The 18,719-nt window shown below is 34.6% G+C and overlaps 2 protein-coding genes and 2 pseudogenes across 7 annotated transcripts; 3 read left to right on the forward strand and 1 right to left on the reverse strand.

Annotated features, from left to right (window-relative positions):
• The first annotated feature begins 2,245 nt into the window (after window positions 1-2,245).
• Window positions 2,246-6,930, forward strand: LOC111295153 (auxin transporter-like protein 2). Of its 6 annotated transcripts, none has more exons than XM_089744154.1 (9): window positions 2,246-3,044; window positions 3,335-3,545; window positions 3,649-3,834; window positions 4,004-4,116; window positions 4,227-4,410; window positions 4,520-4,617; window positions 5,229-5,436; window positions 5,635-5,892; window positions 5,990-6,930. In XM_089744154.1, the coding sequence occupies exons 2-9, from the start codon at window positions 3,378-3,380 to the stop codon at window positions 6,002-6,004; spliced, it is 1,230 nt and encodes a 409-aa protein (XP_089600280.1). In that variant the 5' UTR covers window positions 2,246-3,044; window positions 3,335-3,377; the 3' UTR covers window positions 6,005-6,930. The 6 variants fall into 6 exon arrangements, with proteins under 6 accessions (XP_089600280.1, XP_022744275.2, XP_022744271.2 ...); XM_022888540.2 differs by having other exon boundaries at window positions 6,118-6,930; XM_022888536.2 differs by having other exon boundaries at window positions 6,404-6,930.
• Window positions 6,931-8,497: 1,567 nt separating this feature from the next.
• Window positions 8,498-11,619, reverse strand: LOC111294934 (uncharacterized). The gene has a single exon (XM_022888240.2). The coding sequence runs from the start codon at window positions 11,538-11,540 to the stop codon at window positions 10,197-10,199; it is 1,344 nt and encodes a 447-aa protein (XP_022743975.1). The 5' UTR covers window positions 11,541-11,619; the 3' UTR covers window positions 8,498-10,196.
• Window positions 11,620-13,110: 1,491 nt separating this feature from the next.
• Window positions 13,111-15,129, forward strand: LOC149515191 (uncharacterized; annotated as a pseudogene).
• An 87-nt stretch (window positions 15,130-15,216) lies between these two features.
• Window positions 15,217-17,044, forward strand: LOC111294935 (S-adenosylmethionine decarboxylase proenzyme pseudogene; annotated as a pseudogene).
• Window positions 17,045-18,719: the final 1,675 nt, after the last annotated feature.

An 18,719-nucleotide genomic window follows, 5' to 3' on the forward strand; every position in this document is an offset into this window, starting at 1 on the left:
ACATGCTCCGAATTTTGATGCCAATTGAAAAGACCAAAGCGAGGGGTTTCAAAATCTATTCCTAATCATTACTTCTCCCACTAAGCACATACGATATATCCCACCCAACGTCAAAAATCTTATAACTATTCTTTAATTATGGTTTGACAGAAAAAGAAATTAAAAACAAAACCGGAACGGCTGCTTTTGGCATTGTTTCATCCCACCTCACTTCACAACTACGTGCACTTTATTAGTCGAAACGATAAGTCAATTGGCTCAAAGGGAAATGGAAAAAAAGATGCGAAAATAGTGAGGGATAAACTTGAAGTGGGCGAACGGGCCGAGGTTAGAACCCTCACCAAGCCGACAAATCCCCGTTTGAACGGGGCAACGCGGGTGTTTTGTATGGAATATCACTAACATTTCTTCCATTTTACTATACCATGGTGGCTCCACCAAGACCACCACCACCATTGCCACCGTCATTTTCATCATCACCACCTTTTTTAATTATGATACTCATAGCAAAACATTTGTGGCAAAATTAAGTAATCTGTCATTGACAATAAACGTTTGTGCAAGCTGTTAAATTAAATTTTTACCAAAGAGTATTCGCACATTCGTCAATGATTTTATTTTATTTTTTAACAAAAGTAAATGGATAAGAGAATCCAAGAATTGGAAGGACGAAGAAAATAAAAAGTTGAATTTTAGAGATAATGAAGGGCGGGTCCAGCCATACATAATGGGCCACAACCAAGCCGTCGATTAAAGGGCATGTTTATATCATGAGCCGTCCACAAAGTGGGGTTTTATAAGGCTTCATTGTGCGCGTGTCTTCCTTTAAAAGCGTGCCGCATTATGGCGGGTCCATCTTGGCTTGGCTTCAGCCATTTTTCCTTTACAGACTTCCATTTCTCTGGCCGCGCCGATATTGACTCCTTTTTCGTTCTTTTTCAAAATTTTTCAAATTTAATAAAAAGTTTTAATTATTATAAAAATCTTTACAAGTAGAATTTAAAAATAAATATTTGTTATTAGTTTCATAAAACTAACAATTCGTATAATTTTCCCTAACCAAAAAAATTTGTCAAATTTATGTTTTAACTTGAATATTTCTAATTCATGTCTTGAGAGAGGAAAGTAAAATTTATAAGATAAGAAATGATTAACATATAAATGAAATATATTAATTCCTATTTAGTGGCATTTATTTAAATCCTATTTAAGAAAAAATATAACTAATACATTCTTTTTTGTTAAAAACAACTATATTTTTTAAAATAATATTTGAGTTAATCTTAGACTAAACCCTATAAATATTATGATCATTATCTAAAAGAAAAATAAAAAAATATAATACTAACTCTATTCAAGATATTTTGATCAATGTTTAAATAGTTAAAAGTCGCCGACAAATGTACCATCTATCAGTAAAATATTAAATTTTAAATTTAAATTTAAATGATTAAAATTAAGATCTTCACATCTCAAGTACAAAATTTAAAATCTAAACATAATATAATCAAACCCCCAAAAAAAAAAGAAAGTCTAAACCTTGTATTTTCCAAAAAAGAAAAGGAAATAAAACTGGGCCTCCATTATCACTGGTTGGTTGGGTTAGGCAGCCCATGGGGAACTTGCTAATGTGTTACGGCCGCGCGCCTCTCACAAGCGTGCTTCAAAACGCGCCCATTTGTTCACGTTTCTAATGCTGTGAAGTGCACACGTTGGTCGGATTGAGTGGGAGATGGGGATTCATTTTCATTGATTGGGGGACAGGGAAGGCATCTTGACGAAGCCATGGCGGCTTCGAGCAATTAAAATTCAATACGTAAAATGAATCCAGCATTAGAAAACAAAATTTTAAAAAAAGGGAATTTAATTGGGAAAAATGAATCCCCGGAATTATTGACTAAGATTTGGATTTGGATCTGAGATTTCGGGCTTCAGCTTAGGCAAAAGCAGCAGCAGCAGCATTTCCTTTTCTTTTTTTTTTTTAACACATAAATATAACAAAATTTAAGAGCTTTGACCAAGCTCTGAGGTAGAAATAAATTATCCTGGCACTAACCCATCTCTCCTGTTACAAAAATTCAAACAAACACTTGACGAAGAGTCAATCAAGTAAAAGTAAAAGTAAAGATAAAAGCTTTGACTAATGTAGAATGTAGATAGATATATCAGTTATCTTAGTCGTTGAAGTAAAGCTTCCAAAGGGCTATAAAAAGCAAAGGTCTTTGGTCAGGTCGAGTCTTTCTTTGTGATCAGAACAACGTCTCAGTCGCTTCGATCTCTAATTCTCTCTTACCCACCAAAACAAACAGAAGACCCAAGAATCGAATCAGAAGTGGAATACATAGGGAATTTGGGGTTTAGTCACTCTCACTCTTTTCTTTCAAACTCCTTCCCAAAAAGAAACTCTCTTTAGCTCCTTACTATTGGGGGTAGAGGAAATTTCAAAGCCAAAAACAGAGAGAAAAAAACAAATAGAGTGATACTGTTTGATGCTACTGCAGTGTTACTATAAAGTATATAAAGATATATAGTAGTTGAATAGGGGCGAAAAGGGTGTTTTGTTCAACAACTGCGAAGACCATTGAATCGGGGGGTGAGGTGAGGGAGGAGTGAGAGATTTTTTTCCTGCTTTTAAGGTCTCGCCGTCTTTGGATACAGCACTGTTTTTTTTTCTTTCAGCAGAAAAAATTGGTGGCCGCATTAAAGTAAGGAGCTTTTACTGTAGATAAAGTTTAGTTTTTCTTGATAGAGGAGGGAGGCAAATAGATTCGGAGCAGGAGATTTGAGGTAATTATTTCGGGAGGCATTTAAAGCTCTCTGCCAGTTCTTGGGTGGAGAATTCTTCTCTTATTGCATATATCCAACTCTGCCCTGCTAGCCTATTTGGCCTTTTCCTTTTCCATTATTGAGAAGGAGAAAAAAAATAAAGGTGATAGATCAACTAAGCAAAGGACAGTCTTTCGATCGCACTCATTTGGGGTCATTGACAGATCTCTGGTTGATTTTCTTCAATCTTTTACTAGAAAGAGACAACTCAGAACAAGGTTTGTTGAAAGTGGTATTGGGGATTGGGGAAGTTTCTTTCTCTTGGGTTTGGTTCGTGAAAAACATGTTAATACTCTCTACTTTTTGTTCTCAACTCACTTGACTTTTTCTTTATTTTTCTTTCCCTTTCCTTTTGGTTTTTCTATGGAATGGAAGTTTTAGTTTATCTTTTTCTACGTCTTCGAAGAAATTGAGGGTGTTTGGATCTGGGGTATTATTGGCTTTCGTTTTCTTGGGGCTGCTCGTTTGATTATAGTTTGTCTCATTGATTGTCTTGTATATGTTTCAGATCTACCAGGATTAGACGTTGCCTTTAGAGAAAAACGAAGACAATGTTGCCTCAGAAGCAAGCAGAAGAAGCAATAGTCCCCAACTTTAGCGAGAAGGAGCATGAAACCAAAGAAGAAAAAGAAGAAGAACAATCAATGTTTAGCGTTAAGAACCTCCTCTGGCATGGTGGCTCTGCTTGGGATGCCTGGTTCAGTTGCGCCTCCAATCAAGTACCCTCTCCAAAACCCATTACCCAATTATGCTCAACTATCAGTTCGCCTCATCATTTTTACTCTTAAAAGTGACAATTTTCTTCTTCCGTTTTCCTTATAGGTGGCACAAGTGCTGTTGACACTGCCCTATTCCTTCTCTCAATTGGGTATGCTGTCAGGAATTCTGCTTCAGGTATTTTATGGACTGATGGGAAGTTGGACTGCATATCTCATCAGTGTGCTCTATATAGAGTATAGAAGCAGGAAGGAGAAGGAAAACGTCAGCTTCAAGAACCATGTCATCCAGGTTTGTGTTACTTGTCAAGAAACCTGAAACCCACCCTCCAACATGACTGTGCATAATCTTCCTTAGCCTAACCCTAGAAAAATATATAAAAAGAATACTGTGTCCAACAAATCCCTTTTAGCGATCTCAACTGTGCTAAAAAGTTTCTACTATATGTTTCGGATTGCAGTGGTTTGAAGTGCTTGATGGGCTGCTGGGTCCATACTGGAAGGCAGTTGGACTTGCCTTCAACTGTACATTCCTATTATTCGGATCTGTCATACAACTTATAGCCTGCGCAAGGCTAGTATCGATCTTTCTTCTTGATTTAACATCAAATTTAAGCAGAATCTAAAACTGGGTGTCGTTCTTTTTTTTTTTTTTAACCCTTGTTTTTACTTGTCTTATAACAGTAATATTTACTACATCAATGACAAATTGGACAAGAGGACATGGACCTATATTTTTGGAGCTTGCTGCGCAACCACTGTTTTCATACCCTCTTTTCACAACTATCGTATTTGGTCTTTTCTAGGCCTTGGGATGACCACCTATACGGCCTGGTACTTGGCCATAGCTGCCCTTGTTCACGGCCAGGTAAAAAAAAGTTTAACTAACAAATAAACGGCCGTGATCTTCCTTCCCATTCAACCACTGTTTTCAATGCTTTTCTCTTCTCCTTACATATGATTTTTCTGCTGCTCAGGCTGAGGGGGTGACGCACAGCGGTCCAACAAAGCTAGTGCTCTACTTCACCGGAGCCACCAACATTCTCTACACCTTTGGCGGACACGCTGTGACTGTGTAAGCTTTTCCTTCAAAATTTAGAACAAAAATAGTGATTTCACTCTTCCCTTTCTTGTTTCTTTTGTTTCTACACGGCTTCTCTTTGCAGCTTTTGCCGGCCATCTCGGTTTCCGAGACCCAGACAAAATCATGTAAAAAAAGCTACTTTTGTTTGCTCGGAAACAAACATTACAGTTTCCCGTCCCTCCTTTCTCCATTTCTCTAGGAAAATTGAACAGGGAATGGACTTATGTTAAACTATTTGCAAATTGTTTTTTTCCCTGTAACATCTTGATTCTGACCTTATTCTAGTCTATTTTCCTTTGTCTTTTACCTGTACCATAATTTCTCTATCACAGACTTAACAGTGCATGGTTCTTTCACCTAAAAAAAATGTAAAAAAAGTAGAGGAACGTCAGATCTAATTCCACTACCTGTTTACTTGGGCATCTAATGGCTTGAGGGCATTTTGGCCATTTAGGTATACTTCCTAATCAAAATAACACCACTTAGTGAATGAACATTACCACTTTTTTTTTTTTTCACAAAAGTTTTTTACCCTTTTTACCTTGTTTTCTAGGTAAAAACAAAATTTGATTGAAGGATTGTTTCTTTTCTTTTCTTTTCAGTGAAATCATGCATGCAATGTGGAAGCCTCAAAAATTCAAGTATATATACTTGTTGGCCACACTGTACGTTTTTACCCTAACCATTCCATCCGCTTCTGCCGTCTACTGGGCATTCGGGGACCAGCTTCTCAACCATTCCAATGCCTTTTCTCTCCTCCCCAAGTCCGGTTTCCGTGACGCTGCCGTCATCTTAATGCTTATTCACCAGGTCTAGTCTTATTTCCAAATGAATTTTTACTCCTTAGTTAAAATTTTTTAATCATTGCTTGCTAGGCATTTTGGAAGCAGTTTTTTCCTCGTAAAGTACTAGTACTAGTACTTTTAACCAACGACTTTAGTTAATTTGAATGTGCAATGATGGTTCTAATAGCAAAAGTAACAGTGTGATTTCATGAAATGGTTGCAGTTTATAACATTTGGGTTTGCTTGTACTCCATTGTACTTCGTGTGGGAGAAAGTGATTGGGATGCATGACACAAGAAGCATTTGTTTGAGGGCGCTGGCAAGGCTGCCAGTGGTGATTCCAATCTGGTTCCTGGCGATCATCTTCCCATTCTTTGGGCCCATAAACTCTGCTGTCGGTGCTCTTCTGGTTAGCTTCACCGTCTACGTCATCCCAGCTTTAGCCCATATGCTCACCTACAGAAAAGCCTCTGCTCGACAGGTAAAATTTATCATCTTTTGCTTCACTTCACTGTTATTTATCCTCTCTCTTTACAAAAGTTTCACCAGGACCACTATCTTGTTGTCCCACTTCACAGGTACTGCCCTTTTGATCACTTTATGTAGGGTTCAAGCTGTAGTTATCTTTATTTATTAGGGGCATGTTTGTCTTTAAAAACTAAATGGGCAATCCTGAAAGTTTGATGAGGATTCCCACATTCCGCAGTAGATATGGCCAAATTGTGTGGATTGAGAGGGTGGGGATGAGTCTGCAGCAAATGTACAAAAGCATTTAAGGCTTGGATTTGGAAACATTACGAGAAGAATTGGATGGTTGGCGTGTCTTTTTCATTTAGTTATATGCTACAGTTGCAGAGTTGTACTCTATCTGGGATGAGCTGGCTGACTGATTCTTTTCATTCCAGTCACATTTTTTTGTCAACAAATGCCAACCCACGATTGGATTTAGGTAGTTTAATTTTCTGTTTCTGATCTATCTCTCTCCTGGGCAGAGTGCTGCAGAAAAGCCTCCATTCTTCATGCCAAGCTGGACTGCAATGTATGCATTCAACGCCTTCATTGTGGTGTGGGTTCTGGTGGTTGGATTTGGGTTCGGTGGATGGGCTAGCATGACCAACTTCATCAGGCAAATTGACACTTTCGGTTTGTTTGCCAAGTGCTATCAATGCAAGCCTCCAGTACCAGCAGGAGGAGCAACTCCACCGCACCACTGAGCTGACTCATGATCAACAACTCAACCTAAATTCAGCCCAAAAGAAGGACCAAAAAAGAAAAAGAAACAAAACCCAAAAAAATGAATTCCCTGTTTTTCTCCATATTTTGTATCATACATGGGCGGATAGCAAAATCTCCCCTACATGTGATGTGTGCTGGATTTTTGCCTTTTTTTTTTTCTATTTTTTCTCTCCCCTTAAATTAGTTGATAATTAAAAATAGTATGTTGAATTGGAATGATTCCCTTGCTATCAAAAGCATTGGCCTAATTAAATCCGATAATATTATATGTTTAGCTTTCTCATCCTTCTTTTGTTGGGAAAATATAAAAATTTTGCTGCTCTTCCTTAAACAATTAAACTTTTGTAACAGCTTTATGCAATTCCAATTATTACTGCTATCATGTTTCTAAAGTGTAACTTTAATTATAAAAAATAAAAATAAAAAAATCAAAGGGTATGGGTGTATAATGATTTTTTATTGAGAAACTCGGCTAGGCTTCAAAGTTTGCATTTGGACATGTTTTACTGGCCCTTTTGACATTCGAAGAGTGGGCCGTGGACCCGTCCCACGTGGCTCATGTGTTTGTCACGTGCCATTCTTTACTCCTACGTATTCCCTCCTTAAATTTCACATGTAAACATATCTCATGTGATTTCATGCTTAATCAAAAGCCTATACTTATAATAATTAAATTAATTAATAATTTCCATCTTTCTTCATCGGTGTTCAATTTTTTTCTTTTTTTCTTTTTTTCTAGCACATGCAACCGATAGATAGGTGTCTTCTTTCTGTTTCTTTATATTTCTAAAGGGAAAGTGTGTAAATGTCCTTATTTGACAGTGCTGACCAACTAATCAAAGTTTTATTAGAAACTAATTAATTGACATTTTTTCTTTATACCATAGCTGAAAAGACAACAAGCATGATTAGGCTTCACCAGATTTCAAGTGTTGATTTGAACCCAGTTTGGTATTGTTGGATTCTTTTTTTCGCATGATTAGGTAAAGAAAGAAGTGACACACTATGTGATTCATGCAGGAGAGTTGGTTCCAATAAGATCTTGTTGGTATTGACCAAATCAAACCCATGCTTACTTTATTAGCTGTGTGTTTGATGCTGTTATTTGATTTGTTGTTATGCCAATCTCACAAAGTTGATATTGATTGGACAAAAGCTTAGGATTCTATCTTCATATATTTCTATCTTTACTTCTTATATTTATGCTTTACATAAATACATAAACAATATGACATTGAATGACAATTTGGAGAATGATTAAAGCATATAGTTTACTCTAAATAACTTATTAATAGGGATATAGGTTTTAAATTATTAGAAAAAAAAAAAAAAAAAAGCAAAGTAGTCCCAATATTTGTTTAAGTATAATTTTCTTGACAATGGGTTGAAAACCATTAAGACTACAAGTTTAAGAGATAGCTGAAGTTTGGTTAGGCTACTCAAAGCTATCAGTCTTAACTTGTAAGCAAAATTTGACCATCTAACCCACATGATTTCACTGCTGGGATTGAGTTCACTTCAAATCTTTTACTAGTTGACAATATTCAAAGCATTCTTACGTCAAATATAATAAGCTTGTTTGTTCCCCAAATTCCTGCTTTAGCCTCTTAAACGAATTGTGTCCTTTCTTAGCAAGGTACTTTGTCCATAAGTTATATTGCCTGCATGATTTCTACAGTTACCGTTAAAAGAAAGTAACATGTTAGATTCAGAGTCATCATCTGTTCCAGCATTCAAGAAACTCTTTGTTTAAAAATAATAATAAATGAAATGCTTCTGGTATAAGCGTCCTTAAAAGGATTAGACATGGGTACTTTAAGATTAAAGGAAGATTGCATGTGAAAGCTGTAGCTTCAGAAGAAGTAGTTAGATCCAAATCTTGTCTTCAATTACTTGGTATTTCATCTTTGTCAGATTATAAGTAGAGAACTTACAAAAGAAAAAAATAATAATTTGACCCTTTGTTTAAAAACCAAGAATCAAGATTTCAATTTGCAATGGGCAATCTCGGCCATGGATATTTGGGCCATTAATTTACTTCCAAACTCAAATAAGAGCCTGAAGGCTCAAACTGGCCGTGGATTGAACTGGGCTTCAACAAACAAGGAAATGTTGGCATTGGGCTAAAACTGACCTGCCAGAATGTCTCACTTCTATATGGAGCTGTTCCACTCCCAGCTTAATCTCTGAATCTTTCTTCTTTTTCTCGTATTTCCTCTTCTCATTCGCAGACCCTCGGAACTCCCTTGTCAGTTTCAACTTCCCAACTTTCACTCTCCGCAGCTTCTTCTCCCTCAATTCCCTATGGTAACTAAAGGAACAACAATTTCTTATCACTACTTTTGGGTATCTTTTGAAGACATAGAATTTTGGTTTTTATTTGGCTTTCAGAAAACTGTGGCGATGGGGATAAGAAAACAGAGAGAGGGAAGCGCTTTAATCAATCCTTTGGCAATTTAAGTGCTATTCCCATTTTTTGTGAAACTTGAAAGGTCGATAATGGAAATTGATTTTATTTTATTTTTTAAAATAAAATTGAATAGGCGAAGCCCAGGGACAAGAAGAAGGGGTGAGGCCCACAGAGAGCGCTGGTTCCGCCGTCTCCTCCAAAAAAAGATAAGTTAGATGATGATAATGAGAAGATCAAGATCGAAATTGACGAGTCTCGTTTTTTTAGTTAACTAAACCATTATGGCTAATTTGTTTGTTTCCCTTGTATTTCTTAAATTTAAGAATTTGGGTTTGTTGTATTTGCTGTTGTTAAAACACTTTTTTTATTGTGAATTGTTGATAATTTTTTTCTTTCCTGATTTCCAAAATATGAGGAAAAAAAAAAAAAGAAATTGGAAAGGAATGGAGTTTAGAAAAGAACTCGTTTCCAATTTGCTTTCCTCTTCTGTTCCTCTCACGCTATCTCAAATATACGGCGTGAGACATTCTGGCAGGGTAATCTAAATACTCAACATAGAGACTTTATCGAAGGCTTCTATCAGCAATTTTTAGCGATTTAATCAATAAGTAGCCATTTTAACTATAAATAAAACGTTATTTTAAAAAAGAAAATTTTCGGTAGAAGTTGTTATTATTAACGTTGGTGCGCTCCCCCATTTGCAATCTCGAACTCCACATTTACAAAACCTTATTGTTCTTGCCTTCTATCCACTACCCTTTTTTCTTTCTTTCCTGATATCTTGGTAGATTGGCGTCTCTATGTACTTTGTTAAATTAAGCAATTTCATTTGTATTTGAGAAATAAAATAATACAAGAAGATAATGAATTTCATATGCAGATTATGTTTCACAACAGTTATGTCTAACAACTTTTCAGGGAAACAAATAATTATTTCGTTTCTACTGTGGAAACACAAAAAAAAAAAAAAATCAATAAATGACAAAAAAAAAAAACTAATGTGATGCAAGATTTACTTACTACACTTGAATCATAACTTATTGAAAAGGAAGGGCCTTTTTGTTGATTTTGTTAGTCCTGTATGGCGAACGGTTTCATATAGAGGGTTCCTCGGCCATTTATTAGAGAAGAAATTTTCTTCAAGGATCATATATGTTCTCGCAAATATTACAGTGTTCTGCAATCAATCTTGCCATGACACTTGCCTCCTCTATCTTCAATTCTCTGCTTCTCTTGTTCCACAAGTGAACTACATAGCTCTCGCTGCTCATATCAGCCAGTGTATCATCTGCCCATTTTGAGTCTGCCTCCGTTTCTGGCTTCTTAAACAGCTTGGCTATCTGAACCCAATTCACTGGATAGAAGGCCTTTGGTGGGAAAATTGTAATGTTATATTCAGAGTTGTCTCGTATACTCTCCAAGACCCTGGAAACCAAGTATGGTCCATTGTGGCCCCACCTGTTTCCGTTAAAAGTTTTGGCATATTCCTTTAAGAATTCCAGCAAAACAGGATGGTGGATGTCAAAGATCATAACTGCACCATTTAGCCTGGTCCATTTTTTGGTTACTTGGTTGATACTTTGCGCACCAATGGCATTCCTCAACCCTGATAAATCTTTCAAAAATATGAAATCCGTGTCCAAGTAAACTCCTCCATACTTATACAAGACTGCTAGCCTGATTAGATCAGAAAGATGGTTGAATAAAGGAACTGAACCAGGGTCCATATTCCCACCCTTCAAGTCATCAAGCCACGCTTCAGCTGGAGTATTCTTGACTAGAAAGGGCACGTCTGGTGTGACTGCAAGAACTTTAAATCCGCGATCAAGGAGTGGTTTCAGGATCCTGTACCCTTTTGCGGTGTCCATGGAGCTTGACAAAATCAGCAAGCATCCATCAGGTGTGGTGCTGAAAAGACTATCCGCGGACAAGAACTCTCTAGGTCCAAAGGACTGCGCCGTTGAAAGCCAAACCATGAAGAACTGAGCAGAACAATTGTTATTGTACAATTCCAAAACCCGACCATGGAATTTCTTACTCAACTCATTAGATTTGAGAATTTCAAGTTCCGGTAGTTTTCTCCTGAACCATTCCATTCTTTCATCTACCGAGGCCTTGAAAGGAGGAATTAGAGGATCTTCATTCTCAGTTCCTTCTTCAATCCTTCTTGCCGGGGTGGTAGATACAGCTACTGGCAAGCTATTCAAACGCGTGGCAACTTGTCCCTCTCCTCCACCAAGTGGAGTAGTCGTCTGAGGAGAAGGGAGAACCTCACCTGTCTTAATGTTTGCAGTGTTAATGGAAAGATTAGACATTGGTCTATCCGCATAAATAAAACAAAGTATAGCAGCAAATGAAATGGTGGATAGGACAGGCGATTTTGCCATACGGCTAATCAATCTGTAAGTCAATGACTTCTTGGACATTTTTCTGAATGGCCCAAGCATTGAACGAACAGAGAATTTCCTTAAAGCTGGAGACATGATCAGACAACAAATTACTTGTACATATACATAATAATATATAAAAAAAATGGTATCATCGTTTGTTTCTGATTTCGCAAATTGGTCAGGGACGGTTTGAAACAACATAAACGTGGTTGTGGTACATGTCATAATAATGTAATAAACAAATGGTATGCATTTCCAATTCAAGAGAGTTGCTCTCAGTAATTATTTGTACTTTAAATGCATCCAAAGTGATCAAAATCAATTAATTCTTTAATAAATGTGGATGAATATGCCTGACATGACCAACTTAGAGTTTTTTCCAAGGGTAAGGTTTTTTAAAATCTTTATTCCTCAATAAGAGTACTTTTAAACTTATTTCTTTAAGAAAGGTATTTATGTCATGTTAATGATATGTAACTCCATATCATATATTTTAAATAACAATTTAAATAAAAAAATATTTTTTAAAAAAATTGAAACATTAAACTTGTAAGGGTTTGTTTTTTCTTAAATTATAATTCCTTATAAACCTTAAATCTATTTTCTCCCTACATTTTACTTTTTTTATTAAACACAATTTTCTCTACAAAATTTTGGAGCACAAAGGTTTGCAAAGGGAATTATATTTGGCAGAATTATTCTTGATCTAAAATTTTTTTTTTATTCTGTAAGAATCCTAAACCTTGTAGTTATGGCGTTGAATTGTAATATACTCTCCATGTTAATTAGACAAGCAAAATTAGTAGAATTCATACCAGAAGGCTTTGTTTTTATATGTGTAGACCATAATTTATTGGGTTACTTTAATTTAGAATTTTTTTGTTATCAATTTTTTTTCTTGACAAAAAGAAATTTGTTTGTCATTATTGCATCATTCTCCTTTTTTTTTTGTTTTTAGTGAGAGTTTAATACATTTTGATGAACTCAGAATTTGAACTTGAACTAAGATAAACCATATAACTAAGGATATATTTGCTTATGTAGCTTTCTCCATGATCAGGCCATACAAGGCTTTAGACTAGAGTTTAATATTTCATAAAGTTTACAACAAGCATTAATCAATATGTGAATATTGCCTGTTTATGGACTTCTTTATAAATGAATGAAAAATCATACTTTTAGCTTATATTTTTGCTTACAATTTCTAATTATAGGTAGAATCTCTAGTCAAAGATATATGCAATACAACTTCAATTGCATTGTTTGATTTCAAATTTTTTACGTTGTAAATAGCTCGACAAAGTGAATGGCTTTTCTACTTGAATTATTTACTTTTGTATCCAAAGCAATTCCAGATGGCATATTTTATATATTATTGAATTCTTATTATATATGATATTGAGCTAATAATTATCTTTTATTATTTCAATGCTAGTTGGTAATGTTTGAAAGAGAAATTCTAATTTTTTGTTATTGGAATGGTAGCTTTATTGAAGGATCAGAGGGTTTGTGTTATTATGGTCCTCCTTTAAAAGCAATTAAAATGAAGTGAAAAACAAAATTCAACACATTGATGGACAAGATGTATTGTATTGCAGGATTTGATAGAGAATGAGCATGACTAAATTTGGTTTGTCGGTATCCAACAATAGTGCAATCATCAATGATTAAATATATTTGTTTACCTATTGTGGATGATGCCAGCGTAGATATCATGTTGGAAATTCCATCTATTCATCCCTCTATTAGCAATGTTAAATTGTATTTAGAAGTGGAATCAATTTTTATTGGACCTGTCGAATATAGGGGTCAATCCAAAAGTTTTGTTCCATTTGCTCAATTGCCAACACAAGACAATGACACTTCGTTGGATTGTGCTACTACCCTCCATGCTAATCATCCAATTTTGCCAAATAGTAGTGAACCTACCATGAAAAGGCAAGTATCAGTCATAGGTAATATTTTTGGATTCTCAGATTGCGAAAGTATTAGCCAATATGATAAAGATACTAGTGTAAATATAACTACGGTGGAACAATTAGTTGATTCTGAATTTAACGATATATTCAAGGATATGAATGTGAATAATGAAGTACTTAAAAAAGAAAATGAGGAACATGAAGAGAAAAAAGATTTTAAAGATGTCAACCTAAAAGTTGATAGTACCACTAAAAAGGTGCTAGTTCATAAGCCAAACTTGCCATTCTTCACCAATATGGATCAAGTTGATCATGCTATTACTAGTAATTGGACACCACAAAGCTAAAATTTTGCTTGGAATCCTGATATTGAGTTGAGGAAGGTTTAATTTTCCAAGATAAGGCAGAAATGAAAAGAGCTGTACAATTGTACTCCATCAAGAGACACCAAAAGTATGAAGTAGTGGAAACAAAAAAAAAAAGATATGGTCATTGAGGTGTAAAAGACATCGAGAAAATGGATGAAAATGGAGGCTTCGTGCGTATTAACGTAAAAGTCATGAACTTTTTGAGATTACTCAATATGATGGCCCTCATACATGTGTCTACCCAAGGTTGAGTCGTGATCACTCACAACTAGACTCAAATTTGTTAGCACATAAGATTGAAAGTCAAATGAAAACTGAACCTTCGATTACAGTTGCAGCTCTAAATGCCAAGGTAAAAGATAAATTTTCTTATGATGTTTCATACAAAAAGATGTGGCATGCAAAACAAAAGGCCATTACAAATGTTTTTGGTGATTGGGACATATCTTATAGGGTATTACCTAAATTTATTGCTGCACTTGAAAAGTATAATGGAATGATTGTTATATGGCAATTTGAGTAGTTGCGTGATTCTACTGTTAGAGTATTCGGACTATTCCATCGTATTTTTTGGGCTTTTCCACCTTCCATTGAAAGGTTCAAGTATTGTAAACCAATTATAAGTATTGATGCTACTCATTTGTATGAAGATATAAAGGTAAAATACTTATTGCAATGGGAGTTGATGCTAATAACCAGCTTTTGTCACTTGCATTTGTTATTGCTAAGGAAGAATCTTTTGATAGTTGGAGATGGTTTCTTACTTGCATTAGAGAGAAAGTGACTCAACGAAAAGGGATTTGTTTAATATCTGATCATCATTGCGGTATTCGTGTAGCAGTGAATGAGCCTGGCTCTAGATGGCAAGAACCATGGGCTTATCATTGATTTTGCTTGTGACATATATGCAGTAATTTTAATGATAAGTTTCATAATAAAAACTTGAAAATACTTGTGTATAAAGTCGAAAATGCACATCAGTTACGAAAGTTTGATACCATAATGAAAGAGATAGAAAAAATTAATCCTGAAGCTCGAAAATGGTTAGATGAGATACCGGTGCAATAATGGGCATTGGCACATGATGGTGGTCGACGTTATGGAATAATGACAACTAATTTATCTGAGGTATTCAATACTATGCTAAAAGGGGCTCGAAATTTACCTATCATAGCATGTGTGCAATTAACCTTTTATCGATTGGTTAATTTTTTTAGCACTAGGTGGGGCTTTGCATTAGAGGCATTGGTAAAAGGAGACTTGTACACTCCTCATGTTACAGCCAAACTTCAAGGTTATCTAGCAAAGGCCAACACACATGATCTTGTTCCATTTGATATACAAAAAGGAGTGTTTGTAGTAATAACTGCATCTTATGGTGAGAGAATGCAATGAGCTCATAACAAATAAGTTGTTCAACTTGATAAAAGAACATGTACATGTAGAAAATGATAAATTTGTAAGTTTTCCTATCCACATGTGATGGCTGTATATGGAAGGTTGGCACTTGATAGTTGGTAATATATAGAAAAGTATTATTCCATTGAACAATATTCTCAAACTTAGGCACCTCAGTTTAATCCAATCCCTCATGAAGCTTATTGGCCAGAGCCTAATATCCTGTAATTATTACCAGATCCTGATCTTAGACGCTCAAAAAAAGGTTGACCACAATCTACACAAATTAAAATTGAGATTGATATCAATAAAGGTCCAACAACAATTCGTTGCGGACTTTGTAAAAAGCCAGGCCATGATCGTAGGACATGCCAAATGAAAAGACATAAAGATTCAAATGTAATTACAGTTTAATATGAAATATAAGGTATTTCTTATTCTTTTTCATTTAAGTTTATTGAAGATGTAATTTGATAACTTGTTTCTCCAAGGAATCTACCAGCACCTTATATTTCTTACACGTCATTTATAAATTATCAATTTTTTTTATTTGTGCTTGTGTCTCTGCTTGCATTTTCTCTATATTATCTTTGTTTTCCATTTTCAATGCTAAAATTTTCAGCAATGGATCTTTGAGACCAGACTTTCTATTTTTTACTCCAATTTCATAGATTGATAAAAGGAATTTATTTGTCTAATGCTAGGAAATAATGGATATTCATGAGTAATATTCTTTTTCTTCTTAAGTTAAAAATTATTTAATACATATTTTTTTTTCAAATATATGCAGGGTTACTAAGAATTCTTAGAAGAATTATAGAGGGAGTGATTGCAAATGGCATATCCAAGTAGTTTTGTTGAGCAGGCATACTGTTTTTATTTTTAAGACATGAACTTGTTCATTTCATAGTTTCATAAAGGTTTTATGATTTTGTTTTCAATTTACTAGTTTTGTCTTTTAATTATATTATGAAAATGTTGGTTACTTTGTAATTTGAATGGTTTTAACATAATTTTTTTAGAGTAAGGAGCATAAAATATTTAAAATCTTTTAGCCTAAATAATTATCAACTTCCCATTATTCAACTGCAAATATGTGTTTGATTCAAAGAAAATTGAATATTTTTATTACCTAAAACAGAATAAGGAAGCTTTAATACAAAGTTAATAGCTGTAATATCAACAAACAAATGAATATAAAAGAGAAAAAAAATTACATTTTGAATAGTCTTTCACAAAGTTCTCATTTATAAATCCCTATTGACTAAGTCACAAGAAACCTCAATGACATTTACAAGTCTTTGCCCAATATTCTTTGCAACTAATCTTGATGGAGTAGTATCTGTAGAACTGATTTTGCCATAAATTCTATAAGGTATACTTGTGGGAGTTTTATCTTCCCTGGTGCTTAGCCCTATCCTCATTGTAACTTCTCTAAAGAAGTTGCTATCTTTGATAACTATTTTGGTAAGTTTGGCACTGGCAGCAATGCATATATAATAGGTAGACTCGACCAATAGAAATAGCATGTGTACTCTGAATCTGCAGAATCAATTATTACCAGTGGCCCTATTTACACTATAGAGATGTGCTTGACTGGTTTGGATAGGGAAATGGCTTTAATTTTCTACAAAGACCAATCAAGCTTGGCAGTTCTGATGACCATTAAATCTGGCATAAGGAAGATCCTTTCAGATTCTAAAATATGTGATTTTGAGTTTGATCCCTATGGTTATTCAATGAATGCAATTGAAAAGGCTGCAATTTCTACCATTCATGTTACACCAGAAAATGGGTTTAGTTATGCAAGCTTTGAAGTTGTGGCTATGATCTGAAAAGTTTGAATATGAAGTAGTTGGTGAACAAAGATAGTATTCCATATAGATTCAACAGAGATAGTATATGATAGTTATAAAACAATGTATAACAGAGAGGTTTTGACCAGATATCATCACTTCAGTGGTAATGTTAATCATGAAGCAACACTATCATACCTACCAAGCATAAAGCAATGAAGTTTTTTCCTACCCTAAGATAGAATAGAATCTTTATTCCTTAATAAAAGCATTTTTAATCTTATTTCCTTAATAAAGGTATTTTATGACAACCATTTTGATTTTTTTTTTCTTTTTCATTGTCACTGTTGCTCATATCTTTCTATAACAAAAATGAAAATCTTTTATAAAAAATGGAAATTAAAAAAAAAACTTTAAAACTCATATCTTTTTTAATAGTGTTAATTCACTCATTGAGAATAAACTTGTTTTCTATTTAGAAAACAAACTTAAAAGAAGCTTTACAAATTTTGATGGGGTTATATTTTGGAGTTGAATTATAGAGCAAAGAAAGTACAAAATATTAAAAAAGTATTTGATACAATAATACAATAAAAAAATGTTGAAAATAAATTTTATTTAAAACGAATAGCATGAATGTAATCTATCCATATATAAGCAAAATTTGAAAACAATGGTCTAAACATGAGAGTAATAAAGCAGAACGTTTACCTGATAGTCTTCTCAAAAATTGCATAGCGATCCAACCGACAACCTCCCATCATAAAGTCTTTGAAGTGCTCTTGAACTGCTTACTTGCAACATTATTGTCACTCTGTCAGAACAACTTTACAACCCCATACCTCAAAATTGCCAAACATAATGCCAGTAGAACCCACTTAATCACAAAATTTTCATATAGTCACAAAGCAAATCAAGTAAAATTCGCATTCAACTTTTAACATGTATACATAATTTCATGAATGTGAAGCTATATTCAAAGTTATGCATTGATTTTGATTAATGAAAGATCGGTTCACACAAACAACATTTAAAATAACATCAATTATAATACCCTTTTTTGATAAAAAAAAAAAAAGGTTACTCCGTCAAATTATCCCCTAAAGCAGATCTTTTTCAATCCCATGTTCTAATAATAGAGTCGAGCCTTAAACAACATATGCTTGAGTATGCATTGGAAATTCTTACAAATTAATTGATTTTTTAAAAATGGCACAATGGAAATAAAAGCAAATATACCAAAAAAAAAAAAAACAAGATATAGTAATGAGTCAAAGTCAAAGTAAGAGCAGTACCAATTATGAAGGATGATTCCCCATTCAGTTTGAACCCACATGGAAGACACTTCCAACATTTCGCTTGGTTACGCAGAACCTGCTGCAATTGGGGCGTATTTCGCCAAAGTCCGAAAATAAGATTAAGTATGAGATCTAGCAAAAAATACCCAAAAATGGGTGTATAATTAACTCGCAGAAATGCCCGGTCAAAGAAGAGGTTGCTAGAACTCTGAAGAAAGGCTTAAAGCAGAGCTTTCTCACTGACTCAGGAAAGGCTCAATCATTAGAAATGGTTCGATGAGAGCTTTAATCGAAAAAAGCCTACTTATTCTACCTGTATACAGAAAGCCCCATTCTGTAGTCTGGATTTGCCTTGCCCACTAGGACTATGTTCTTTTGAGTGCCACCCATCTTTCTTCCTAAAACTCAAGTACCCCAAACTCGACCACTATTGCCATTGCCACCATTGTAATTTGAACCTCCAAACCTGGACAAGTCACACTTTTCTCCTTTC

This window comes from Durio zibethinus, chromosome 14, assembly GCF_047325235.1.
Source record: "Durio zibethinus cultivar Kanyao isolate XHJ-2024 chromosome 14, ASM4732523v1, whole genome shotgun sequence".
Lineage (NCBI taxonomy): Eukaryota > Viridiplantae > Streptophyta > Magnoliopsida > Malvales > Malvaceae > Durio > Durio zibethinus.

What these genes read in the sequence shown, in the direction of transcription:
- LOC111295153 (XM_022888536.2), top strand. Translation starts at nt 3,378, where the DNA reads ATGTTGCCTCAGAAGCAAGCAGAAGAAGCAATAGTCCCCAACTTTAGC. An exon ending in TCAGTTGCGCCTCCAATCAA is followed by an intron (nt 3,546 to 3,648) that starts GTACCCTCTCCA and finishes TTTTCCTTATAG; the next exon opens with GTGGCACAAGTGCTGTTGAC. An exon ending in CTGCCCTTGTTCACGGCCAG is followed by an intron (nt 4,411 to 4,519) that starts GTAAAAAAAAGT and finishes TCTGCTGCTCAG; the next exon opens with GCTGAGGGGGTGACGCACAG.
- LOC111294934 (XM_022888240.2), bottom strand. Translation starts at nt 11,540, where the DNA reads ATGTCTCCAGCTTTAAGGAAATTCTCTGTTCGTTCAATGCTTGGGCCA.